Genomic DNA, 27,617 nt, shown 5'->3' on the forward strand with positions numbered 1-27,617 from the left:
TGAAGCAGTATATAAGTACTATTGCTATTTTCCTTCCTTCCTTCCTTCCTTCCTTCCTTCCTTCCTTCCTTCCTTCCTTCCTTCCTTCCTTCCTTCCTTCCCTTCCCTTTCCTTTCCTTTCCTTTCCTTTCCTTTCCTTCCCTTCATTTCCCTTCCCTTCCCTTCCCTTCCCTTCCTTGTGGTTAGAATACAGTATTGCAGGCTAACTCTGCCTACTGCCAGGAGTTTGATCCTGACCGGCTCAAGCTTGACTCAGCCTTCCATCCTTCCAAGGATCCAAATGAGGACCCAGATTGTTGGGAAAAGAGGCTGACTCTGTAAACTGCTTAATGAGGGCTGTGAAGCACTGTAAAGCAGTATGTAAGACTAAGGGCTATTGCTATCTTCCTTCCTTCCTTTCTCCTTCCACACAACCATTCTCCTCTCATCCCTTCCTTTCCTTCCTTCCTTCCTTCCTTCTTTCCTTCCTTCCTTCCTTCCTTTCCTTCCTTCCTTCCTTCCTTCCTTCCTTTTCCTTCCTTCCTTCCTTCCTTCCTTCCCTTCCTTCCTTCCTTCCTTCCTTCCTTCCTTCCTTCCTTCCTTTTCCTTCCTTCCTTCCTTCCTTCCTTCCTTCCTTCCTTCCACACAACCATTCTTTTCTCACCCCTTCCTTCCTTCCTTCCTTCCTTCCTTCCTTCCTTCCTTCCTTCCTTCCTTCCTTCCTTCCTTCCTTCCTTCCTTCCTTCCTTCCTTCCTTTCCTTCCTTCCTTCCTTCCTTCCTTCCTTCCTTCCTTCCTTCCTTCCTTCCTTGTGGTTAGAATGCAGTATTGCAGGCAAACTCTTCCCACTGCCAGGAGTTCAATTCTCACCAGGCTCAAGGTTGACTCAGCCTTCCATCCCTTCAAGGCGGGTAAAATGAGGACCCAGATTATTTGGGAGGCAAGAGGCCGACTCTGCAAACCACTTAGAGAGGGCTGTGAAGGCACTGTGAAGCGGTATATAAGTCTAAGGGCTGTGGCTACTGCTAAGTGAATGTGGCTTCCCCACTGACTCTTCTTGTCCAAAGGTCGCAAAAGGGAATCGCTTCCTTGGGGCTCAGGAAGGAAAAAAATAGAGCCTTGGAAGAGTCACACAGAATCCTCCCACACTCCATTTTGGGGCCTTCTGGGCCTCAGGGAAGCCTCCTGGGGGGGTGTTTTTGCTCCCAGGAAAAATGGGGCCCAGGAAGGCAAAAAAAGGGAGCAGGGGGGGTGAGTTCTGCCCCCCCCCCACTTCATTTTTTGCCTTCCTGGCCTCAGGGAAGCCTCCTGGGCGAGGCAGTAAGACAGCGAGGGGAATTCCAGCACAGCTGATCGTAGGAACAGCTGATCGGGAGGGGGCAAAAAGAAATACCTTAAGGAGTGACTGGGCGGGGAAGAACGCAGTCAGCGATGTTGGGCATGCGCGCGATGTTGCGCAAGCACATTAAGGACTTACTGGGTGGGGAGGGGCAACCAGGCTGGGGGCATGGCCAGCCAGAAGTTACTACCGGTTCGGCGACCCATATCAAATCGTTGCTACCGGTTCATGTGAACCGGTGCGAACCGTCTGAATACCACCACTGCTTCCTTCCCTTTGATGAGGTGCCCATCCATGCCAAAACCAGGCCTGACCCCACTTAGCTTCCTGAAATAAAACACATCTGGGGAAAAACAAGAAAACAAGAAAATAACCTCCTTACTGACGTCACTGGGGCAGATTTTCCCAAAAGTGTTTGGTTTCAGTTGTAAATATTTTAAATATTCTAGGCAGTAACCTAAAAAAGGTTAGGGAAAACACCCCATCCATTAAGCCAGAGGTTCCCAAACTTAGTAACTTTAAGACTTGAGGACTTCAACTCCCAGAATTCCTCTGGCTGAGAAATTCTGGCTTAGGAATTCTGGGAGTTGGAAGTCCACAAGTCTTAAAGTTGCCAAGTTTGGGGACCCCTGCATTAAGGAATTGACAGTGAGAACAGCAATAACGGCATTGAAATTCTCTCAGAGGTTAAGATTCACCAAATTTCAGAAAGTCGTCAGGCCTTAAGTCTATCTTTTTTTCAAGCTTGGTCACTTTCAAGAGGTGTAGACTTCAACTCCCAGAATTTTCTAGCTAGCCATGGGGAATGCTGGGAGTTGAAGTCCACACTTCTTGAAAGTGGCCAAGGTTGGGAAACGCTGACTTGAGTGAATATTGTGTGGCTGATTTAAGACAAATCACAATAGCCACTAAATGATTAAAAAAGATGTATCTAACTCTTACAAACTACACGTTCCAGTTAACAGAGCTGCAAAGATGCAGTTTTATTTTATTTATTTTTTATTATTATTTTTTATTATTTTTATTAAACATATTTCATCATTTTATATCACTTTTACAGTCTTTGCAGTGCACCAGCATCAATAATACTCATATATACATATCAATTACATTCCAGTTTTATTTTCTTAAGCAAGACCACAAACTCAGAGTCAGAAAACCCCGATAAAATCAGAAAATATACAATCTGGGAATATTAGGCTGGCAAGAAAATAAAATATTGATTAGGTTGACTATGTGCCAAACCAAGCATGCCTTGCGAAGCTCAAAGCAAACCGAGATATTCCTGCATGGCAAATTTAACCCACATTTGGAGTTAAACCCTTGTTATTCTAACTTTTTTTTTGGTATAGATAAAGTTGTCCTTTGAAGCTGTCATTTGAAGTTTTGAGTCAAGGACAAATTCTTCATCTTTGTACAAATAAGTCCCCCAGTAGCTTTCTTTTCTTCGGGAAATAAAATTGGCAATCGAACCCTCTCCGTGGGGTGCGTTTGTGGGGATGTGAAAGAGCTGCCTTGTGCAAGCTTGCCCAAAGAACAGATAATAAAACCCTCTAAAAAGGAACTCAACAACAACAGCAAAAAGGGGTGAGGTGGAGAGATAAAAGAGATTGTCAGAATTATTGTTTCCTTTTTCTAGTCCCTAGTTGACAACATAAATTTTATCTGCGATTTCAAATCTCAACTCACCTTCCATTTGGAACATTTTTTAAAATATATATATAAATGCATTAAAATTTTTTTCGCTGAGTGTATCCTTTGGAGGCAGAAGGAGAAAATGGGGGCTTTTGTTTGCCTTGTCCAGGGAGAAGATATAGAGGGTATCACACAAGAGTGTCGTAGTTCTAGTGTTATCCCCATCATTACAGCACACTGAGTAAACTGAGAGCATTTGCACCAAGACAAATTCCTTGCGTGTCCAATCACCAATAAAGAATTCTATTATTGGGGGATTGATTGATGAATGGGCTTACCCATCCTCAGCCAAAGAACTCTGCAATTTTAATCTCTTGGTTATAAACTACGGCACAGTTTTTAAAAGCCAACCAAGAAGGATATGCCGCTGAAACAAGACACAAGAATGATCAGTGCGATTATGGTGCAATTATTACAAAAGAAGTTTTGAATGTCTTCCTTTAACAGCCTTTCTGCCTCCCTAGGCCCAATCCTGAATAATATATATTCACCCAGCAGCTCACCTTTGCCAAGGCCTCAGGTGGAGGGGCAGGGAAAGAAAGAACCCTCTTTTAAAAAATGCAGGTAATAAAATGTCCCCCCCTACACACACACACACACAGAGAGAGAGAGAGAGAGAGAGAAAGAGGGAGGGAGGGAGAGCAGAAAATTCATTTTTCCCCCACTGATGGAAAATATAAATCCTGCTTTTTAATTTCTTCAACCCAACGCAGAACTTCCTTGGTCCCTTAAGCAAGAGTGGAACATTTTTATTTTTTAAAAAATTTAACCCAAAATCTGGGATTGGAAGCAGGTGGGAAGGTGCAGAGGGCATACCCTGCCTGTCCTCGGGCCCCCCACTTCTGCCCCCAGTAAAACTCCCCCCCCCCCAAAATCACTGCCCAGAGCTACTCACCACCCAGAGGGACACAACCTACCACGCTGGCTGGTTGGTTCTGCCTTCTTTGACAAACTGGCCCAGCTAGTGTCAAAGCAGAGGAGTGGGTTGGGGGGAAGCTGGGGCTGGGGTCCTCCTGGGAGGAGGAGGAGGGGAGGAGGGCTGGAGGAAGAGAAGGGGAGGCTGTGTGAAGAGAGCTGTGTGTTTTGGGCTGGCTTTATTCATTTTTAGTGGGAGGAGTGGGTGGGTGGGATAAGTGATAGCTGGTGGGTAATGCCAAGAGGGGAGGGGCTCTCTCTCTCTCTCTCTCTCTCTCTCTCTCTCTCTCCCCACCCCCCAATTGGGATCCAACTCAACAAAGGGAACAAAGAGCTGGGATGCAGCCAGAAGAAGAAGAAAAGGGCACCATGGGGAAATGCAGATGAGGGGGAAGTGGATCTATACTCCCCGCAACAAGGGGATAGGAGGATTGGGGGCACTGAGCCGCCTGCCAGGCACAGCCGCCCCCCCCCACTTCGTTTCTGCCTACCCCGCAGCCCCCTTTCCTCTCCCCAGACTCCATCCTCCGTCCCCTTCCCAGGTGCATTGTGGGAAACTCCCCAAAGTAAGAAAGGATGCTTAACAAGGAGGGGGGGGGGAGAATAGAAATCGGCCGGCCACAACAGCCACGAGGGAGGGGGGGGAGGCCAAGCAGGGGGAAAGCCCTCCCCCCCACCTCCTGATATGAAGAACCTCACCTGTCTAGCTGAAGCTCCAGCCTAGCCATTTGCAACTGGGCGCCCGCCGCGTGTCAGAGTCCATCTGTGGTCCGCGTGGGGTGGGTGGGGCTGGTACCGTGTTTCAACCCCCCCCCCTTAGAGATCGCTTCCCGCACAAGAAGTGGGAGGGGAAGACCCCCTTTTTCCTGCTTAGTGGGGCGGCGGGGGGGGGGGGTAAAGCTCGCAAAGGAAGAAGCGCGGGCACAGCCCCTGCAGCTGACCGACTCCTCTCCTCCTCCTCCTCCTCCTCCCCTGCGCCCTCTCTCCGACCTCCGTTGCTTCCATTCCAGAGCCCATCAGCCCCAGCCCAGGGAAGGAAGGAAGGAAGTAGGGAGAGAGGGAGGAAGGAAGGAAGGAAGGGGAGAAAGGGAAGGAAGGAGAAAAGGGAGGGAGGGAGGAAAATGAATGAATGCAGGAGGGAGGGAAGAGGAGGAAGGAAGGAAGTAGGGAGAGAGGAAGGGAGGGAGGGAGGGGAAGGAAGGGAGAAAGGGAGAAAGAGAAGGAGGGAGGGGAGGAGGGAGGGGAGGAAGGGGAGAAAGAGAAGGAAGGAAAATGAAAGAAGGAAGGAAGGAGGGAGGGAGAAAGGGAAGGAAGGAGAAAAGGGAGGGAGGGAGGAAGGAAAATGAATGAATGAAGGAGGGAGGGAGGGAGGAAGGAGGGAGGAAGAGGAGGAAGGGGAGGAGGGAGAGAAAGGGAAGGGAGGAGAAAAGGGAGGGAGGAAAATGAATGAATGAAGGAGGAAGGGAGGGAGGGAGGAGAAAGGGGAGGGAGGGAGGAAAATGAAGGAAGGAAGGAAGGAGGAGGGAGGGAGGGGAGGGAGGGAGAAAGGGAAGGAAGGAGAAAAGGGAGGGAGGGAGGGAGGAAAATGAATGAATGAAGGAGGGAGGGAGGGGAGGAAGAGGAGGAAGGAAGGAAGGGAGAGAAAGGGAAGGGAGGAGAAAGGGAGGGAGGAAAATGAATGAATGAAGGAGGAAGGGAGGGAGGGAGGGAGGAGAAAGGGGAGGGAGGGAGGAAAATGAAGGAAGGAAGGAAGGAATGAAGGGGGAGGGAGGGGAGGGAGGAAGAGGAGGAAGGGAGGGAAGGGAAGGAAGGAGGAAAGGGAGGCCGGCTCTCCACGGAGCCCGGGCGCTAAGACCGCGGGCGGGCGAGGAGCTCAGCCGGGCAGGGCGCGTCCAACAGCCGCTCCGCCTCCCGCCGCCATCAGCCCCGAGCAGCCGCTCCGCCCGGGAAGGTAAGCGCCAAGCCCGGTCTCGGGGGGGGTGGGGGGTTTCCCAGAGCCCCCTCCTATCCCGGCTCAGGGCTGCGGACCAGCCTCGGGATGGAGGGCGCCTGGTTGGGGAAGGGCAGCCCCTTGCAAAGCGGCTCGGGGGGGGGGATGCAGCTGTTTTGGGGAAGGGGCTGCAACCCTCCCCCTCCGCCCTCCCTCTGCGCTGCTCTACTGAGGATGCTTGGTGGGTTTTTCTTGGCAGGAGCCCCTCCGGGAAGGATGACCACGCTCACGCGCCAGGACCTCAACTTTGGACAAGGTACCACCAGGAGATCCCAGTTGTGGCGGTTTACTTTATTTATTTATTTATTTGATTTGTCAATGGCTTACAAGATAATAGGTATAAGTATATACATAGTTATGGATACATGAAATGGGATAAGAAAAATAAAAAAGAAACAATAGGACAGGGACGGTAAACACGTTGATGCGCTTATGCACACCCCCTACGGACCTCTTAGGAAAGGGGTGAGGTCCATAGTAGACAGTCTGAGGTTAAAGTTTTGGGGGTTTGGGGAAGAAACCCCAGAGTCAGGTAGAGGATTCCAGGCATTGACCGCTCTGTTATTGCTGAAGTCGTATTTCCTGCCATCAAGTTTGGTGCGGTTGTTGTTGTTTAACTAGAACTGGGAGGTGGGGGTGGCATTCAGAGCCTTTAAAGGTCCCTTTGGGTCAGGGGTCTTCAAACTTGATGGCTTTAAGACTTATAGACTTCAACTCCCAGAATTCCTTCTCCAGTCATGGTAGCTCAGGGATTCTGGGAGTTGAAGCCCACAAGTCTTAAAACTTTGCCAAGTTGGAAGACCCTTGCTTTGGGTTAAGGGGTTTTGAAGCCTGGCCAAGGGAAGAGCAGTGGACTTCAACTCCCAGAATCCCCCTGGCTGGCCCCTGGGGAATTCTGGGAGTCAAAGTCCACCTCTCTTTTCCCTGGCCAAGCTTGAGAACCGCTGCTTTTATTGCTAGGGTTGTTGTCATGTTTTAATACCATTAAAATCCGGCTGCTTATTTTATTTGGTTGTATTCATCTGCCCAACGAATCAATGATTTCTCATCCTCCATTGGCCTTGGGGCTCCTTCCTGCATAAAGTGGGAGGCATTAATAATTTAAATAATTATAATTATATTATTATTATTGTGCATAAGTGCAATAATAGGAAGAGGAAGAGGAAGAGGAAGAGGAAGAGGAAGAGGAGGAGGAGGAGGAGGAGGAGGAGGAGGAGGAGGAGGAGGAGGAGGAGGAGGAGAAGAAGAAGAAGAAGAAGAAGAAGAAGAAGAAGAAGAAGAAGAAGAAGAAGAAGAAGAAGAAGAAGAAGAAGAAGAAGAAGAAGATGATGATGATACTTGGTCGATATCTAGGATGCTGCCAGTAACCCGTATCAAGCATCAGCACCAGTCAATGATATTTGTGATGCATTTTTAAATGTTTAGTTGACTGAGTTTCATGTTTAATGAATAAGAAATAATAATAAATAAAGCAGTTCAGATACCAATTTTAAATAGAGTTTAAGTTGACTTTTTCCAACCGCCCTTTTTTAAAAACAAAAACAAAACCCTCCTTGTTTTTATTTCCATTCTTTTCTCTTCTTTTCTAGTGGTCGCTGATGTCCTTTCTGAATTTTTAGAAGTAGCTATTCACCTTATCCTTTATGTCCGAGAGGTTTACCCCACTGGGATTTTTCAGAAGAGGAAAAAATATAATGTACCTGTTCAGGTAAGAGACACACAAGTACATTTTGGATATATATAGAAAAAAATTGAGAGGTCTGTTCCACTTTTGATCTGGTCTTTAGAAAATTGTTTTTAAAATTGCTCTTGTGTGCAAAACGTAGAATATTTGCAAATTAAAAAGTCTATTAGAGGTGGTTAAACTTCTACTTCTCCTTTCCACACCAGATGTATTTGTCAACTTATATGCCTCGTTACAAAATTTTTCAACTTGAGCATTGCTAACCAACTCTAAAAACTTTCAGAGAAGCTGCAGTTATCTTTCATTAAAGTTTGCAGTTTCACTCAGTTAAAAGATCAGTCCAGGGACTTATTTAATAACAAAATACTCCAAATATACCTTCTTAAATAGGAATCAAAGCAAGTGGGTTGGGATAAAATAAATGGCTCATATTATGTGAAAATAAATAGAGTATAGTAGATATTAAAAGAAGACAGTAAAAACTTTAAAAACCCACTCCTAATCAAAATTACCTAGCCTCATCCTGCATATCTAAAAGAAAAATATTGAAAAAGGAAGTGAAAATAAAAAGCATAGAGCCCAATATATTTTTTTAGACTTTTATATTTTACTACTTCGATACCCGTGCTTGAAACTATGTGGTTGGGCTTAGTTTTTGGGGAGGAAAATAAGGGGGGAAAAAATCGGCCTCTGCCTACCAGCATCTATTGGTATTCACCTGGCTAACATCCTATCAGTGTGTGAGAGAGTTGAGGGCTGTTTGGAAACTGAAACAGTATTTGCTGTGTGAGCAAGAATGAGACAACAAGGAGCCTTGGTGTGGCTTAGCTCCACCGTTCTGTACTAAAGCTGCTTGCTGCTGTAAAACTGAAACTGAAACTCCTCTCCTCTGCTTGTGTTTTGCATTTGGAACAGATTTCTTTTCAGGTGGGGAGGGGGAGTAGAACTCCTTAGCATCAGAGCGTGTTAATGATAATAATATAGGAAATACTAAAGCTCTGATGGTCACTTCGAAAAATCCTTTCTTAGTGAGCGCCTAGAAGCCAAGAGGAACACATGTGCCAATTTTCAAGTTTGTAGGCTTTACGGCTCTGGAGATTTTGTGACGATTCGCTTTTATATAGAGAGATTAAATCTCACCGTTGAGTGTTGAAATGTGCAACAAATTGCGTGCGTTACTATTTAGGACTGCGGTCTAGTACAAGTGGAAAATAATTGATCTCAAAATGAAAAATCATAGCTTAGCTTTCCAGTGAACCTTTTCAAGAACTTTTAAGTGTCTGCTTGGGCTGAAATGAAGATAAATTATAGGATAAACTAAAACCAAAATTGTTTTAAAGAGAGAAAACACAGAGGGTTAATTCAAACGGACTTCTATCAATACCTGAACCAAATTCCTTGTGTCCACAGATGTCCTGTCATCCTGAACTCAATCGATATATTCAGGATACTCTCCACTGCGTCAAACCTCTGCTAGAGAAGGTGAGTCTTAAAACTGTAGGGCTGTGTTAGGGAACCGCAGAACCATTTCCTGGTGCGGAATCCAGTCTGGGACCAGAACTTTAGTCTTCTGAGCTTTTGGACATGTGCAGGAGCCCATCCTCGGGGAATTTCTCAGTGCGCTTTGGGCTGCTCTGTGTGTGGTTGTCATGCTCCTGTCAGAATCTAAATCTGAGGAGGAAGACAAACAGCTGACAGGGAGTAGGAGTGTGGCTCCGTTGGCTGTGGAGGAGGCTGGGGAAGGGTAAAGTCCGGCTGGGCAGAGCAGGGGAGAGGTAGAACAAGGGAGAGGGAGTTCAGAGGAAGACCTAGGCCCACCCCTTCTTCATCCTAGGGCACACAGGGAGGAACGGAGAAGGGAAGCAACATGGGTTGCATGGCTTATGGGGGAGGAAAGGGCCCTGAGTCCCTTCATTAGCCACACCTGGGAATGAGAGTTTAAAAGAGATGCATGCTGAGTGTGGCATTTGCTGGGAACAAACGTGAGTTTATCTTGTGTGGACTTTGCTTACCTGTGTTCCTGGCGTCTTCCCAACCGTGTTGAGTTACTGCCATTCCTTCACGTCTGGAATTCCTTCTCCTGCCCTGATGGACGCATTACCTCATTTTGCCTTGGTTGGACTTATAGTTACAGTTTTTGTTGACCACGGTTTGGACTTGATTCTCTCTGCAGCCAAAGGCTGTTCCTGATAGAGTTTTTCTCCAGCCCAGAAGGTACCCTTGACATTGGGGGCAAAGTTGGAGCTATTAAAGGGACTCTTACTGATTATATGACTGTGTTGCCTTTGTGCCACGCCCCTTTGGGTCATCACAGTGGTATTTATATGGTGCCGGTTGTGTGTGGCTTTCTAGATGTTGATTGGGGTGTTAATGGCTGGCTATAACATATTTTTTGGAGTATAAGACGCACTGGACCATAAGACACATCTAGATTTAGAGGAGGAAAACAAGAAAAAAAAATAGGTTTTTTTGTCTCCGTGCGTCCCGTTTTTGCCCTCCCAGCATCCAGAAGCACTCTGCAGGCCAAAAACGGGCCTGTTTTTGGCCTCCCAAACCCTCTGCACATCCCGTTTCTGCCACCCCGCAACGCCAGGGAGGGCGAAAATGGGACGTGTGAGGCCTCCAGAGGCCAAAACCAGGCCGTATTCACTCTATAAGACGCGCAGACATTTGCACCCACTTTTTTTTTTGGGGGGAGTGTGACTTATAGTCAGAAAAATATGGTAAGTTGTTTCCTTGTGCTGCCTAGCCCTTGTCTCCTAAGTACTTTGATAAGATGCTGGTAAATTAGCCCTCCCATTGACTGACTGACAAGGGCTTTAGTTGCTTCCCCGGCTGTTTTTGTGGCTGCTCCTCCAACAATCTTAGTAGCTGCGAAATTGAATGCATGCCCTTGTTTACTGCAATGCGAAGCTACCAATGAGTTTGGGTCTTCCCATCTGACTGCTCGCTTGTATTCTTGCCATCTTCGCTTCATTCCTGTCCTACATTCCCTCACAGGGAATCCAGTAGATTATTTATTGACCGAGGTGTTGATGGCCAACTATTAAGTCGTTGGCTGTTGGTTCCTCTCAACTCCTAAGTACCTGATAAACTGGGGGTAAATCAGCACTCCTGTTGACTGACAAGGGGCCTGTTTCCCAGGCTTTCAAGTATTTCCCTGGCTATTTTTGTACCTACTCCACCAACAATCTTAGTAGCTGCAAAATTGAATATATTTCCTTGTTCATTGCAATGTGAGGCTACCAGTGAGTTCAGGTCTCCTTGTCTGACTGCTTGTCTTGTGGCAATCTCGTGGTTAGCTTCCTCCTTGTCTGTCCTACATGATCACAGGGGCAATCCATGCAAGGGATCCAGTAGATTACATTAGAACAAGGGTCTTCAAACTTGGCAAGTTTTAAGACTTGTGGACTTCAACTCCCAGAATTCCTGAGCTAACATGACTGGAGGAGGGATTCTGGGAGTTGAAGTCCACAAGTCTTACAGATGTCAAGTTTGGAGACCCCTGCATTAGAAGTATCTCCCACCTCCAAGTGATCTGTACAATTTGTCCTTGTATGGTAGCCTCTGGGCGGTGTGCGATGCCCATTTGCAGATCTTGGAAGCTGCGTCCTACAGCTTCCGAAATTTGCTGTTGTTGTACCAGATTCCTGGTATTTCATAGCCAACCTGGTTGTGTGAAAACTCCAGCCAAGGGAACCACCTCAATGGGGCCTACTTGCGCACAGACTTCTGGAATTCACAGAGTTCTTCTTCAGAGAGATAATATTTCTGTCACCCTGCTTGTTTTCGCAACCTTTTTTCAGAATGACGTGGAAAAAGTGGTACTGGTCATCCTTGATAAGGAGCATCATCCAGTAGAAAGATTCGTCTTTGAGATCATGCAGCCGCCACTGCTGGCCATCAGGTGAGACTCCTTGTTTCTAAACCCCAAATGCTGGTCTGCTGGTCACACCCACCAAATTCTGGAAGGCTGGAGAGTTTGATCCATCTGTCTTTCCGTTGCAAAAACTCAGCTGCCATAAACTCTGGTTTATTCTGCAGAACCCAAAGCAAGCAAATATTTAATTTAAGAACATATTGATTTAAGAACATATTAAGAAAGATTGAATTTAAGAACAAAATAAAAGTATTGATTTGCAAATAAAATGGAAGAAACACCCCCTTAAGGGGCTGCTTTGGGATCCGACTGACCAGGCTGATTCTGCATCTGTCTAGCTCGAGTTTCTCAATATGGCAGCTTGAAGATGTATGGACTTTGTTAGGGATAACATTGTTTTACCCTAACTGTTTTGGGTAAAGATAATAAAATGATGAATCATGGTTTGTCAGATAAAGTGTATGTGACTTTAAGCTAAAGGAATGTTGTTGTAGGCGGCGGTTACAGAAGGAGGCGGAGCCAGGATAACGCTAACAGCTTTATTCAGAGAATAAAGGGTGGCGCGGCTTCAGATGCAATCTGACAGCCAGCTGGCGGCGACAGCTGATGCCGTTTGACAGCTCCCTTTTATAACCCGGCTGTCAAGCGGCATCAGCCAATGGGAGCGTTCGGCGCTCCCGCTCAAACAGCGGACCAGAAGGAGAACTGCTGTCAAGTGCTAAATACATAACACTCCTTCCCCTGGTGTGCGCGCATGCGCAGTCCATAAATCGTAATGGCGGTCTTCGTTCGCGACCGGACCTTGTACGCGCTCTGGAGGCTGGGCGGCTGCAGCACAGTCCTTCTTGCCTTCTGCGGTGCCAGGCGTCTGTGGAGGGTCGATGGCTGTTCCGGACCTGTCATCTGGCGGCTGCTCTGGTAAGTCTACGCGCGGTGGATGGTTGGCTGGAAAGTCGGGCCTCTGGTGAACCCGGGTAGTGCTGCGGGCGGCTGCGGCAGGCGGTGAGTAGACCGGGTAGTTCGGCGGCGGGTTGCCTGAGGCTCGGCGGCGGGCGAGGTCCAGCGTCTCCCGGAGTTGGTGATGTGCCTTCTCCAGGTTCTCCCATCTTCCAGGAGGACTTTGTAAGACCTGGGCCCTGTAACAGAGACTACCTGCCCTGGCAGCCATAAAGGTTGCCCTGCATAGTTCCTGGCATACACCAGGTCCTGCAGGGCAAAACCCCTGGCATGGCTGTCAGATGCCAGGGGTGTGCTGGAGGCGTAGTAGGGTGCAACCTGTCCAGGGTTGTCTGAGTCGCCTGCCCATTAAAAGTTCAGCAGGTGACTTGTTGGTGGTCGGGCATGGTGTGGCATGCTGTGAGAAGGTAGGTGGATAACTTGGAGTGCCAGTCTGCCATGCTCAGCTTGGCTAAAACCTCCTTGGCTGATCTAACGGCCCTCTCGGCCAACCCATTACTAGCAGGGTGAAAGGGTGCTGTGAGTGCGTGTCTGATGCCAAGGTTGGCTGCGAAGATGGCAAACTCGTTTGAGCTGAACTGAGGCCCGTTGTCTGACACCAGGGTGTCTGGCAGTCCATGCGTAGCAAACAGCTGGGTCAGAACCCTTGTGATGGCTTGTGTTGTGGTGGAAGTCAGCATGGCCACTTGGTCCATTTAGAAAATGAGTCCACAACCACCAAGAAAGTCTTTCCCATCATGGGACCTGCTAGGTCAATGTGAACCCTGGCCCAGGGTGCCCCCGCGTCCTCCCACCTGGTGGGTGTGGCTGTGGGTGGAGCTGCCCTTGTCGCCTGGCAGGCCTGGCATGCGTTGACCCAACTGGTAATTTGGGCATCTAGTCCAGGCCACCAAACGTAGCTTCGGGCCAAGGCCTTCATCCTCACCATGCCCGGATGTCCCACGTGCAGTGCCCTTAGAACTGGTTCTTGCAACGAGGCAGGAATGACTACCCTTGTCCCCCACAACAGGCAGCCCTGAATTTCTGACAACTCCTGCTTGCGGGTTCTAAAGGGAATTAGCTCAGGGGCAAATTGTATATCCGGCCACCTTCCCACCCAGTCCAGGACTTGCGAAATCAACGGATCTTTTTTTTTGAGTGTGCAGCAACATCCCCAGCTGAAACTGGGAGGTCCAGTCCCGTGCACTCGAAGATTGCGTGGATGGGAGCTGCTGGGTCTACGACTGGCGTAGAGCAGGGGCATCTGCTGAGGGCATCTGCGTGGCTCAGGTTTATTCCGGGCGATGGATCAAGGTATATGAATAAGCGGCCAAAAAAGAGTCCATCTGGTCATTCTTGGGGAAAGTACCTGTGGGGTTTGCTTGTCCAGCTAGCAGTCCTAACAGCGGTTTGTGGTCTGTGACTAGTTCAAAATAATGGCCAGTAGAGAAACTCATGGAACTTTTTACAGCAGCTACAGCAGCCAAAGCCTCCTTATCTATCTGGCTGTAGTTTCTCTCAGCAGGAGAGAATGTCCTAGAAAAGTAGGCAATGGGTGCCTCTGATCCATTTGAAAGTCTGTGGCTTAGAACTGCTCCTATCCCAAAGGTGAGGCATCAGCTGCGAGTACTAGGGCAAGTCCCTGTTAAATTGCACCAGAACTGCGTTTGAAGTCAAGAGGGACTTCACTGCTCGGAAGCGTTGGCTTCTACCTGCCCCCAGTGCCAGGAACATTCTTGTCTAGGAGCCTATGCAGTGGCTCAGCTACAGAGGCTTTGTGGGGTAAGAAGGAAGCATAGAAGTTTAAAAGCCTAAAAAGGCCTGTAGTTCTACCTTGTTAGAAGGTGTGGGTGCATCGTGAATGGCTTTGACTTTGCTTTCAATAGGGTGAATTCCCGAGAATCAATTCGATAACCCAGGAAGTCTACTTGACTGGTAGCTATGGTGCATTTTCTTTTTTCAATTTGAGCCCATTTAGTCTAAACCTGTCAAGAACAGACCTAACCCTGAGTAACAACTGTGACTTGCTGGAGGCTGATACTAATATGTCATCAAAGTATGGGACCACCCGGGTAGGCCCTGGAGGATTCTTTCCATGAGTGATTGGAATATCCCAGGGGCTACGCTGACCCCAAACTGTAAACGCACATCTAAACGCACCCTGTGTGTCACTATGGTTTGAAGGTCAGCTGTTTGTTGGTCCACAGGAATTGTTGGTATGCCTGGGACATGTCCAATTTAGCAAAGATTAGGCCTGGCTCAAATGTGTGAAGCAGGTGTTGAATAACGGTACTGGGTATGTGCTAACTTGAAGGAAACGGTTGATGGGCGTCTTATAGTCGCGCAAATTCTTACACTGCCATCCTTTTTAAAGGTGTAACTATGGGTGTCTCCCACCTTGCAAAGTCTACCTGTTCTAAAACTCCTTGATTTATGAGTTTGTCCAGCTCCGCGTCTAATTTGGGCCTAACGGCAAAGGGAACTCTTCGAGGTTTCAAACGGACTGGGGTGGCTTGTGGACCCACATTGAAAGATATGGGGGTGCCTGTATAACAGCCCAGGTCACTGCTGAAAACATCAGCGTAGTCGTTAAAAAGGGCATCAACTTCAGAGTTTCTGACAGTGTGAATCCCTGTTATGCTAAGCCCCAGGGCAGGGAACCAATCCAGTCCTAGCAGACTAGGCAGGGCACCATCAACAACTACCAGTAGCAAGTAACCTCTAAAGTTTTGGAATTGAATAAGGAATCTTCCCTTACCCAGGACGGGATGTTCCTTCCCTGGTAGTCCCGAAGATTCAGGTGGCAGGTGGTCAGCTTCTTCCTTGGGAAGCGAAGGCAGCATCTTCTTTAACGTGGACCATGCAATGATGGAGAGGTTGACCCGGTGTCCACCTCCATATGGCAGGGTTTACCTTCTAAAAGAAGAGAAACGCTTATTTTGTTAGGGTTAGTGGAGCGCTGCCTGCGTGATAACAAGTGTAGCAGCTTTTTACTTGCCTTTGGAAAGAGGCAGAGGTTCGGGATCTTGGGACAGGGGCTTGTTCAGCTTGACAAACTCTGGCTATATGCCCTGCATCTGGCAGTTCAGACAAATAGCATTTCTGAATCTGCACTTGGCTCTAGGATGGTTTCCCCACAACTCAAACAAGGGGATTGTTGTTTGGTGAACTGGCTGTTGTTTCTCCTTGGTGGAGCTAAAGGTGCTCTAGGGCGTGTGAGGCGATTTATTTCTAATGGCTCCTCTATTTCCTCCTGGGAGGCTTCATCGTAGTGGACTGTAGCCATCCCTTGTCTAATGGAAGTACCTTGAATCTCAGCTGCAGACACTTCTGATAGCTCAGCAGCTTGAGCTTCTTCTAGGGCTATGGCTAGGTTGAGATCTTTCTTGGCTAATAACCTACGTTGCAGCTTTAGATCTCTAACCCCCCCACAACTTGGTCCAAGTAGCATATCATCAAGGTAGTCCCTGAACCCACAGTGGATGGCAGCAGATCTTAAAGCTGCCATATATTGGCTTATGGTTTCTCCTCAGCTTGAACCCTTCTCCTAAAAGCTAGCCTCCTAGCTATCTGAGAGGGTTTGGGGAATAATGGTTGGCTAGAATATCCTTCAGCTCTTCCCAGGGGATAGACTTAATGGGTCGTGGTGACACTAATGCTGAGGCAGTGTCAAAAACTGTAGCCCACAAAAACTTAAAAAATAAGACCTTTTCCTCAGGTCTGTAGCCCTAGACAAGTCTATAGCGTTTAAAAAACATTCAAATCTATTAATATAGGATTCCCAAGTCTCTGTTCCGGGCTGGAAATGTGGGAAGGTCGGCGTGGATGCCATTTGAGCGATAACCGTGGGTGTGCTAGGTGAAGAAAAATTCAGCGGTCGCTTTTAAAAAGCGTTTCAGCAGCGCCTGTCAGCGGCGTTCGGCTCCTCAGCTTCGGAGCTTTGAAGTTCGCGCTCTTTTGGAGAGCGCGCGGCGGTGACTTCACTCGGTAATTAGCGGCTTCAGCTCTTTCTCTGTGTGACTTCAGCTCAATTGTTTCGCCTGGGCGTCTTTACTGCATCCCGCCCTCGTCGCCAGTGTTGTAGGCGGCGGTTACAGAAGGAGAGCGAGCCAGGATAACGCTAACAGCTTTATTCAGAGAATAAAGGGTCGCAGCGCGCTTCAGATGCAATCTGACAGCCAGCTGGCGGCGACAGCTGATGCCGTTTGACAGCTCCCTTTTATAGCCGGCTGTCAAAGCGGCATCAGCCAATGGGAGCGTTCGGCGCTCCCGCTCAGGCAGCGGACCAGAAGGAGAACTGCTGTCAAGTGCTAAATACATAACAAATGTAATTAAGGGTGCAGCTGTAAAAGTACTATATAAGCAGCAAGGCACTCTCTGGCTCTTACTGGCTGGCTTATTGAAGACTGCATTCTTGCTGGATCGGGGAGGAGAAGAAGTGTTGGATTAATTTGAAGATATTTCTCAACGGAGAGAAGATAAGTTTTGGACAGATTTATTATATGTGTACTGACACTGGCTATTCGACACGGACTTTGCAATTAGAGTATCCTCGACAAGACTTGACTGAATTTGGTATTTGACTAATGGACTGTTTATAATGACTATGCTATAATTCTTAAATGGAATAAACTATAATTTTTGATATCTGTATTTTTACTGCGTGTTAACTAGAAAACTTATCTCACACATTTACCTGTATTCCTATCTGACTTCGCTGCACGTTCTGTTTAGTTTGTTTTCCTTAACACCAGTTGGGGAATCCAGGCTTAACAGACTTCAACTCCCAGAATTCCCCAGCCAGTGGAGGAATTCTGGGAGTTGAAGTCCACATATCTTCAAGGTTGAGAAACATTGGTTTAATCACTCCATGGCCCCCGGTTATTACTATTAGTAGTATTAAAACTTAGAAATATGGAGCATAATAAAGGGGAGAATATAATTATAAAACTACATTTAACCCAAGTTAAGTCTAGACCTCAGGACGGCAGTAAACCAGTATCTCAAGTGGATTTTCAAAGTCAGTCTGGGGCCTAGTCTTAAATCATGAAAGTAAATTATAACAGACCACTGAGAAGTCTGTAAATATATGGCTATAAATAAATATACATTTATATATTATATTTGTATTTATTTTATAAATATCTTATTTTATATTATATTAATATTATTTTACATTTATATTTTATATTATATTATTAATATTAATATAATAGTATGTATTTATTATGTTTGTTATTTTATTATGGCTAAAAATCCAGTGAGATAGATAGATACAAATAAGATAGGATAGATAAATAGATTGAAAGAATAGATATAGATAGATAGATATAGATATAGATTATTATTATCTTTATTGTCAGAGTACAACATGTATAAAATGAGATTGGTTATATAGATAGATATAGATCTATATATATATATAGATAGATATAGATTAGATAGATTAGATAGATAGATAGATAGATAGATAGATTAGATAGATTAGATAGATAGATAGATAGATATAGATTAGGTAGATTTTTATGATTTTTACTGTTTCCTAGTATGATTTGATTGCTTATTTGTACCCTATGACTATATTCTATTTACTATATACCCTATGACTATATAACCCTATGACTATATAACCCTATGACTATCATTAAGTGTTGTATCTTATGACTCTTGATGAATGTATCTTTTCTTTCATGTACACTGAGAGCATTTGCACCGAGACAAATTCCTTGTGTGTCTAATCACACTTGGCCAATAAAGAATTCTATTCTACTGTATATATTAGATAGATAGACATAGATTAGATAGATAGATATAGATATACATGATATAGATTAGATAGATTAGATAGATAGGTAGGTAGGTAGATATAGGTTAGGTAGATTTTTACGATTTTTACTGTTTCCTAGTATGATTTGCCTATTTTACCTTATGACTCTATTCTATTTACTACATACCCTATGACTATTTTTAACTGCTGTACCTTATGATTCTTGACTCTTGTCGAATGTATCTTTTCTTTTAGGTACACTGAGAGTATTTGTACCAAGACAAGTTATTTGTGTGTCTAATCACACTTGGCCAATAAAGAATTCTATTCTATATATTAGATAGATAGATAGATAGATAGATAGATATAGATAGATAGATAGATAGATAGATAGATAGATAGATAGATAGATAGATAGATAGATAGATAGATAGATAGATAGATAGATAGATAGATAGATAGATAGATGGATGGATGGATAGATAGATGATAGATAGATAGATAGATAGATAGATAGATAGATAGATAGATAGATAGATAGATAAATAGATAGATAGATAGAAAGAAATAGATAGATAGATAGATAGATAGATAGATAGATAGATAGATAGATAGATAGATATAGGTATATAAATATAGATGTATATGCATATGTATATATTTATATCCTTTCACCTACTTTTTCCTTCTCCAGCTCCGATTCCCTCCTCAACCATGTGGAGCAACTTCTGCGGGCTTTTATCCTGAAGATCAGTGTCTGTGATGCTGTTTTGGAGAATAACCCTCCAGGTAAAAGAGTCAACAGAGGCGGTAATCTTGCTGGCAGCAGGCCGTGGGGTGGGTTCCAGGCTGATATTTCAACTTCATTTTTCCTTCACCCTGAGCTGAAGAAAACAACTGGATGAGCGGCTTCGGTGGTTTCAAACAGTGGGTCTTCCATGTGGATTTTTTCTTCCAGCAATTCGGGGAAAACGGTATTTTTTAAAGAAATATTTATAACCACAGTATGTAAAATAGTGCAGGAATTCTCTTTATGCACCTCTCTGCTTTGCAGGGACCAAAATATATAGGCTGTCCTCGAAGTACGACCGCAATGGAGCCCAAAATTTCAGTTGTTTACGTGAGGCATTTGTTAAGTGAGTTTTGCACCATTTTGCAACCTTTCCAGTGGTGCTATTCTACCGGTTCGGCCCGGTTCACACAAACTGGCAATAAAAAATGTTACTGTTTGGCCGAACTGGTAGTAACAAAAAACAGCTATCGCTTTGGCCAAACCGATATTTCTTTCTTTCCCCCCCCCCCCCCGACGATCAGCTGTTCCGACGATCAGTTGTGCTGGGATCCCCCTCGCCGTCTTACTGCTTCGCCCAGGACGATTCCCTAAGGCCCAGGAAGCAAAAAAACGGAGCACAGGGTGTGTGTGTGTGTGTGTGTGTGTGTGTGTGTGTGAGAAGCCTGAAGTTGCCATATGTGTAGCCATTTTAGTTAGGCTTAGTATATATTCTTTTTCTTATTTCCACTTTGGTGGTCATGAGGGAAGGGTTTTGGGCTTGCCACATTCCTAAGGGGGGAGGAGTGGGGCTAGAGAGAGTTGTTGAGGCTAGGTGGTTCTCCTTCCCGTGGGAACAAAAGCTGACCCTGCTGAGACCTGGAGGGGGAGATTGATGACACCAGGCAACGTTGATTTACTTCTATTGGGGAATGTGACTTTTGGGGGCTGTTTCTAACTTCCAATATTATGTGGTGTAATTCCGGGTTGTGTCAGATCTGGAATTACCACGGACTTTGCCAATTTGATCCTTTCCTAAGTAAAAGAAATTGTCTTGGAAGATGGGACTTTGCTCTTTTCTTTTTAAATGGATTTCATCACTTGGAAACCTGACGGGGGCTGTGTGCCCCCGGAGCAAAAATGGCCTCCCAAAGGCTTCCCTGAGGCCCAGGAGGCAAAAAATAATAAAAGGAGTGTGTGTGTGTGGGGGGGTGCTGCCAAAAAAAGAAAGAAGTCACGCCCCGCCAGTCACATGGCCACACCCACCTAATTATGCCTACCGAGCCACGCCCACCTAGCCACGCCCACAGAACCTGTAGTAAAAATATTGGCATCCCACCCCTGGACCCTTCATGCCACAATTGTTAAATTGAATCCCTGCAGTTGTTCAGTTAGTCACCCGGTTGTTAAGTGAATCTGGCTTCCGCGTTGACTTTGCTTGTCCAAAGGTCGCCAAAGGGGATCACGTGATCCCGGGACCCTGCAGCCATCATAAGTGTGAATCAGTTGTCGAACCTGTGAATTTAGATCACGTTACCCATGGGGGATGCTGCAAAGGTTGCAAGTGTGAAAACCGGTCGTAAGTCGCAGGTTTCAGTGCTGTTGTGTCATGCCCTTGTTGGAGTCTGATTCTGAAGGGGAGGTCGAGTAGCTGACAGGGAGTGGGAGTGTGGCTCTGGTGGCTTGTGGAAGAAACGGGGGAAGGGCACACTCCAGCTGGGCATTCAGAGAAAGACCCAGGGCCATCTCCTCTTCATCCTAGGGCATGCTGGGAGGAATGGAGAAGGGAGCAACATGGCTTACGGGAGAGAAAAGGGCCCTGATCCCTTTCATTAGTTACAGCTGGGAGAACAGGATATAAGAAGGGTGTTTGAACACAGCACCTTGCTGGAAGCAAAGCGTGCATCATCTTTGTCGAGGCTTATCTGGGTTTTGGCGTCCTCCCAACTGTGCGTGCCTCATTTTCTTTTGGAAGTCTATAAGTTATTATCCTGGTCTGTCGTGTTAATTACTTCAGCGTGGTTTGTGTTGGTTTTTTTAATTTTTAATTTATCTCTACTTTGGGTTCGGACTGTATTTCTTCCCTTTGTAGACTGTTTTTGGAACAGTTTGATTTCCAGCTGAGGATAACTGGACATTGGGGGCCAAGTTGGAGGTATTAAAGGGAATTTATCTACTTTTTTGTGACTTTGTTATTTTTGTGCCACGCCCCGGGTCATTACATGAACTGCAACTTTAAATGGTCACTAAACGAACTGTTGTAAGCTGAGGACTACTGTATTTGATCACAGGTGGTAACTCTGAATAGTGCCTCTTTTATTTAAAATCTCTCTCTCTGTTTCTATCTCATTTGTTGCAGGCTGCACTTTCACCATCCTGGTGCACACCCGTGAAGCTGCTATGCGCAACATGGAGAAAATTCAAGTGATCAAGGTAAGGAATCGCACAAGACCCACAGTAAGCCGTTGTGTTTCACTCTCTCTGTGTCAGATACTGTCATGCCCCTGTTGGGATCTGATTCTGAGGGGGAGGTTGAGCAGCTGAGAGGGAGTGGGAGTGTGGCTCTGGTGGCTGTGGAAGAAATGGGGGAAGGGCACAGTCCGGCTGGGCATTCAGAGGAAGACCCAGGCCCACCCCTTCTTCATCCTAGGGCACACAAGGAGGAACAGATAAGGGAGCAACGTGGGTTACAGGGAAGAAAAGGGCCCTGATTCCCTTCATTAGCTGCAGCTGGGGAAACAGGATAAAGAGGATGTCTGCGCACAGCAACTTGCTGGAAGCAAAGCATGCATTATCTTTGTCAAGTCTTATCTGGGTTCTGGCATCCTCCCAATTGTGTGTGTTTCGTTATCTTTTGGAAGTCTGCAATTCCTTATCCTGCCCTGTCTTGTTAATTGCTGCAGCAAGTGGTTTGTGTTGGTTTTTATTTATAATCTATATGTACTTTGGGTTCGGACTGAATTTCTTCCCTTTAAACAACTGTTCTTGGGAGAGTTTTTTCTCCAGCTGATGATAACTGGACATTGAGGGCCAAGTTGGAGGTATTAAAGGGACTTTACCTACTTTTGTGACTTTGTTGCTTTTGTGCCACGCCCCTTTGAGTCATCACATATACGGTCGATTTTTTAAAAGCAACAACCAACATCATTTTTAAGCATGAAAGGCCGCCTCCAATCTCATCCCGGCTTCTGTTGTTTGTATTCGGGTTCAGTAAAAAATTTGGCCTCCCAGCCGCCCGTGTCCCTGACCCCAGCATCAATGTGATGACCTGGGGCACAGCGCAGAGGCCACATGGGCAGCTGGCAGTTCAAACTGCCCAGGGGTGGGTGCTGCTGGGGGTACGCAGGGGTTCGGGAGAGCGCCTAGCTAAGATTCTGCGCATTTCGGAGAACACCCCAAATCCCACTCCTGGCTGGCCCTGCCCACCCTGCCCCATCACTCCCAGGAGTCCCCACGTGGCCCATTTTGGATGCAGGTTATGCAGGGTGCGCACGGAGGCTCACAGGGAGGGCGAAAAACGGGGCTTCCCAGAAGTTTGGGAAGGCCGGAAATGGGCCCGTTTCCAGCTTCCATAGAGCCTCCAGAGTCCGGGGAGGCCGTTTTCCCCCTCCCGGAGGCTCGAGAAAGCCTCCGGAGCCTGAGTAGGGCAAAAAGACCCTCCCGCCGTGGGGCACGCACGCACGCACGCACACACACACACACACACACCAGTCCAATACTGTGAGCAAGCAAGAAAATCCAGCAGGCAAGTCGAAGAGTCCCGAAAGCCACGAAGCAAGGCAAGAATCCAAAAATCAAGAAGGAACCCAGGAAAGTTCAAATGTCGGCACTCAACACTCCGGGAATTCACCATTTGTTCCCCACAGTGTCTCCTTAAGTCTCAGTCCTCAGGTGTGCCTTGTGAAGAGGGGTGGGGCGCTCTCTTCCCGAGTAGCCTGCTCACTCTGCGCTGTTCTCGCCTTCTCTCCACTCTCCGTGCTCTCGGATCAGGAGGGGGGCGGTCTTTGCTCATCGCCTGAGCTCTGTCTCTCAGGGTCCCTGCTTAGCCTCTCTTCATCATCCTGCCCCGCCTCTGCCTACAAGCCGTCTTAATCTTGAAAGGCCCAGGTGCTCTTCCCTATTTTCCTCCGAAGCCAACGAAGCCGCCCCCTCAATCTCTCAAATGGGCCGAAAATCAGCTGGGAGGCACGCGCATGCGCAGTGAGGATAAGTTTGGCTGGGGTTCACGTGCCCGCACAAATGGCCCTGCGTCCTACCTGTGGTACGTGTGCCATAGGTTCGCCATCACAGCTATATTCTATTCTATTCTATTCTATTGTCTATTCTATTCTATTCTGAATTCTAATTCTATTCTATTCTGCATTCTAATTCTAATTCTATTCTATTCTATTCTCTATTCTATTCTGCATTCTAATTCTATTCTATTCTATTCTGCATTCTAATTCTAATTCTATTCTATTCTATTCTCTATTCTATTCTGCATTCTAATTCTAATTCTGTATTCTAATTATAATTCTATTCTATTCTGCATTCTAATTCTAATTCTATTCTATACTATTCTATTCTCTATTCTATTCTGCATTCTAATTCTATTCTATTCTGCATTCTAATTCTATTCTATTCTATTCTATTCTATTCTATTCTATTCTATTCTATTCTGCATTCTAATTCTAATTCTATTCTATTCTGTTCTCTATTCTATTCTGCATTCTAATTCTAATTCTATTCTCTATTCTATTCTGCATTCTAATTCTATTCTATTCTGCATTCTAATTCTAATTCTATTCTATTCTATTCTATTCTATTCTTATTCTATTCTTATTCTATTCTGTTCTATTCTGCATTCTAATTCTATTCTATTCTATTCTATTCTATTCTATTCTACATTCTAATTCTAATTCTGTATTCTAATTATAATTCTATTCTATTCTGCATTCTAATTCTAATTCTATTCTATTCTATTCTCTATTCTATTCTGCATTCTATTCTATTCTATTCTATTCTATTCTATTCTATTCTATTCTATTCTATACTATTCTATTCTCTATTCTATTCTGCATTCTAATTCTAATTCTAATTCTATTCTATTCTGTTCTCTATTCTATTCTGCATTCTAATTCTAATTCTATTCTATATTCTATTCTGCATTTTAATTCTAATTCTATTCTATTCTGCATTCTAATTCTATTCTATATTCTATTCTGCATTCTAATTCTTATTCTATTCTATTCTCTATTCTATTCTGCATTCTCATTCTAATTCTATTCTATTCTCTATTCTATTCTGCATTCTAATTCTTATTCTATTCTATTCTATTCTATTCTATTCTATTCTATTCTATTCTGTATTCTATTCTGAATTCTAATTCTAATTCTATTCTATTCTATATTCTATTCTGCATTCTAATTCTTATTCTATTCTATTCTATTCTCTATTCTATTCTGCATTCTAATTCTATTCTATTCTATTCTCTATTCTATTCTGCATTCTAATTCTATTCTATTCTATTCTCTATTCTATTCTGCATTCTAATTCTATTCTATTCTATTCTATTCTGCATTCTAATTCTAATTCTATTCTATTCTATTCTATTCTCTATTCTATTCTCTATTCTATTCTGCATTCCAATTCCAATTCTAATTCTAATTCTATTCTATTCCCCATTCCTTATCTATTATATTCTATTTCTATTCTGGTCTCTTTTCTTTTCTTTTCTTCTGTTCTATTCTGTTCTGTTGTTCTTCTCTTCCCTTCTATTTTCTATTCTGTTCTGTTCTATTCATTATTATTTCTATTCTGCAGCTGAGCTGGGAGTCCTGAGAACAGGGGGTTCTGGACCTGTGCATGCAAACAACTGCTAAATTCAAATTTATTTATTTTAATTTTATTTTATTTGGTTTGAGCATAAGGGGCAATAGTTTGCATGAAGTGGCTGTTATGTTTCCCATCCCGTAGGACTTCCCCTGGATTCTAGCCGACGAGCAGGACGTCCACATGCATGATCCCCGGCTGATCCCCCTGAAGACCATGACCTCAGACCTCTTGAAGGTGAGCAGACCCACCTTCTGCGCCTGGCCAGCTTGGAGAAGGGCAAGCTGAAGATTGGATCCAACCAAGAACATTGGTTGGAATTCCCTCCTTTTTATACGCTGGAGGGCTTCCTGATTGGCTCTCTGAGGTCACGTGACCCCAATCCTAGGGAGAGTCGAGACCCATGGGCCCACAGTTCTTCCTTTGGCCACCAGAGGGTGCTTTGATTTTTACAGCATTTGTTTATTTAATTTATATTCTGCCCATTTTGGAATTTATGGGCCCTCAGCTCTGTTGCTGTTTGAAAGGTGGGGGGATTTGACAGTGTGGCCAGCCTCTTCTTGCAGAACTCACCCCCACCTCCATCCCCAACTGTTCCTTGGTTGCATTTGCACAATGGTGTTTAATAACCCAGTTTGCTGATTCCTCCCATTCAATCCCAAAGCCCAGACCAGGAACTGGGAGCTCCTTTTTGCACTGACCCGTCAATCTTCCTCAGTGGTTGGTGTGTTTTGCATGGCTGCCAAGGAAGAGCGCCATTCAGTGTGTCCTCGGTGTACAGAAAAGTAGAGTCCTACACTTAGGCAAGAAAAACCCCAAAGTACACCTACAGACTGGGTAAAAAAAAACTAAAAGTAACTGTGAGAGGGAACTTGGAGTCTTAGTGGACAAGCAGTTAAATATGAGGCAACAGTGTGCAGCGGCAGCCAAAAAAGCTAAGTTGCATTAACAGAGGGATACAATCAAGATCAAGGGAGGTACTAATACCACTCTATAAAGCCTTAGTAAGGCCATACCTGGAATTCTGCATCCAGTTTTGGTCACCATACTATTAAAAAGATGTTGGGACTCTAGAAAGCGTGCAGAGAAGAGCAACCAGGATGATGAGGGGATTGGAAGCTAAAACATACAATGAACGGTTGCAGGAACTGGGCCTGGCTGGTCTAGGGAAGAGAAGGACCAGGGGAGACAGGAGAGCAAGTGTTCCAATATTTGAAGGGAGAGGGAGAGAAAGAAAAGGAAAGAGAAAGGAAGGAAGGAGAGAAAGAGAAAAAGAAAGAGAACAAAAAGGGAGAGAAAGAGAGAGGAAACAAAAAGGAAGGAATAAAGGAGAAAAAGAAAGAGGGAGAGAAAGAGAGGGGAGAGAGGAAGAGAGAGTGATTGGAGGCTAAAACATACAATGAATGGTTGCAGGAACTGGGCCTGGCTAGTCTAAGGAAGAGAAGGACCAGGGGAGACAGGAGAGCAGCCTTCCAATATTTGAGGGGTTGCCCAGAGAGGAGGAAGGGGTCAAGCTATTCTCCAAAGCACCTGAAGGCCAGAGAAGGAATAATGGGTGGAAACTGATCAGGGAGAGATTCAACCTGGAAATAAGGAGAAACTTTCTGACAGAGAGAAGAATCAACCAATGGAACAGAAGTTGCCTTCGGAAGTTGTGGGAGCTTCATCCCTGGAGGCTTTCAAGAAGAGTGGACCGCCATCTGTCAGGAATGGTATACGGCAGTGATGGCGAGTCTTTTTGTTGTGGTGTGCTGAAAGTGTGTGTGCTGGCACCCACAATGCAATGTGGCACTCTGCACATGCGTGTGCAACACTCCCGCCCCCTTACCTGCACTGCGCATGCGTGTACCTCCCAGTTGATTTTCGGCCCAAAAACGGGCCTTCCGGAAATACAGGAAGTGCTGAAATGGGCTTGTTTTCAGCCTCCCGAGGCTGCAGAGGCTTCCCTCGAGCCCCCGGCAGGGTGAAAACGGCCTCCCCCGGGCTCCAGAGGCCCTCAGGAGGCCGAAAACAGGCACTTCCGGTATTTCCGGAAGTCCCGTTTTTCGGCCTCCTGAGGCGGCAGAGGCTTTCCTTGAGCCTCCGAGAAAGCGAAAATGGCCACAAACGGGCCAAAAGTCAGCTGGGAGGTGCGCGCATGCACAGTGCAGGTAAGCTTGGCTGGGGCTCGGGTGCCTGTACAAATGGCTCTGTGTGCCATTTGTGGCACACGTGCCATAGGTTCGCCATCGCAGGTGTAGGGTCTCCTGCTTGGGCGGGGGGTTAGACTAGATGACCTACAAGGTCCCTTCCAACTCTTTTAATCTGTGATCTGGCCCAAATCCTGCCTTTCTGCAAAGGCCCCAGTCTTGGAAAACCCTGATAAATGCAAGATTCCTGATTTGAACCCTATCCTTTCAGATGCAGCTCTACGTAGAGGAGCGGGCACAGAAAGGCACTTGAACCTGGGACTTCCGAACCATTTTGGAAATCTGCAATGCAGGCGACGCGTTACCAAGCTCGTCCCCTGCAACCACATCAGTGCTTGGACGATTGACACGCGCGTGTCCGAGTTCCCTTCCTGGCTACCGGGTGATTTGTGTTTTTAAAAGTGCTCTTAAATCCCGCCAGGTTACTCTCATGTCGTCTTCTACCGATTCAGCGAGCCGGGTACTTTTCAAGTTGCTAGACCTGAGGGAAGACAGGGCACTGCAGAACTGTGCCTAGAAAGTGGTCACGTTTTGATTGCTGTGAAAACACTCGTCTGTCTTACTTTTTTAAATGAATGTTTATTGCTGTGTTTCCGAGGTGCTAATGTAGAACGATAGGATTCACTGTAAATAAACTTAAGTTGTATCTGGTAGCAACCACGTC

General features: G+C 45.7%; 2 protein-coding genes across 3 annotated transcripts in view; one reads left to right on the forward strand and one right to left on the reverse strand.

Annotated features, from left to right (window-relative positions):
• DRAXIN (dorsal inhibitory axon guidance protein) overlaps nucleotides 1-5,121 on the reverse strand; it is a 23,325-nt gene extending 18,204 nt beyond the window's left edge. Inside the window, exon 1 of one of the 2 annotated variants that reach the window (XM_087944828.1) lies at nucleotides 4,627-5,121. The gene's annotated coding sequence lies outside the window, so the exon portion shown is untranslated. Of the gene's footprint in view, nucleotides 1-3,929; nucleotides 4,203-4,626 lie in introns of those variants that run through there. The other variant, XM_087944829.1, reaches the window with a different exon arrangement.
• An 866-nt stretch (nucleotides 5,122-5,987) lies between these two features.
• On the forward strand, nucleotides 5,988-27,606 carry MAD2L2 (mitotic arrest deficient 2 like 2). Its single transcript, XM_026690523.2, has 8 exons — nucleotides 5,988-6,173; nucleotides 7,507-7,625; nucleotides 9,012-9,083; nucleotides 11,408-11,508; nucleotides 18,879-18,973; nucleotides 21,313-21,386; nucleotides 24,909-25,001; nucleotides 27,165-27,606. Exons 1-8 carry the CDS (start codon nucleotides 6,023-6,025, stop codon nucleotides 27,204-27,206), a joined length of 747 nt encoding a protein of 248 aa, XP_026546308.2. The 5' UTR covers nucleotides 5,988-6,022; the 3' UTR covers nucleotides 27,207-27,606.
• The last annotated feature ends 11 nt before the right edge of the window (nucleotides 27,607-27,617 follow it).

Source organism: Notechis scutatus, chromosome 16 (genome assembly GCF_049901735.1).
Source record: "Notechis scutatus isolate UNSWTSFEM ecotype Mainland chromosome 16, rNotScu1.2, whole genome shotgun sequence".
Classification (NCBI taxonomy): Eukaryota; Metazoa; Chordata; class Lepidosauria; order Squamata; family Elapidae; genus Notechis; species Notechis scutatus.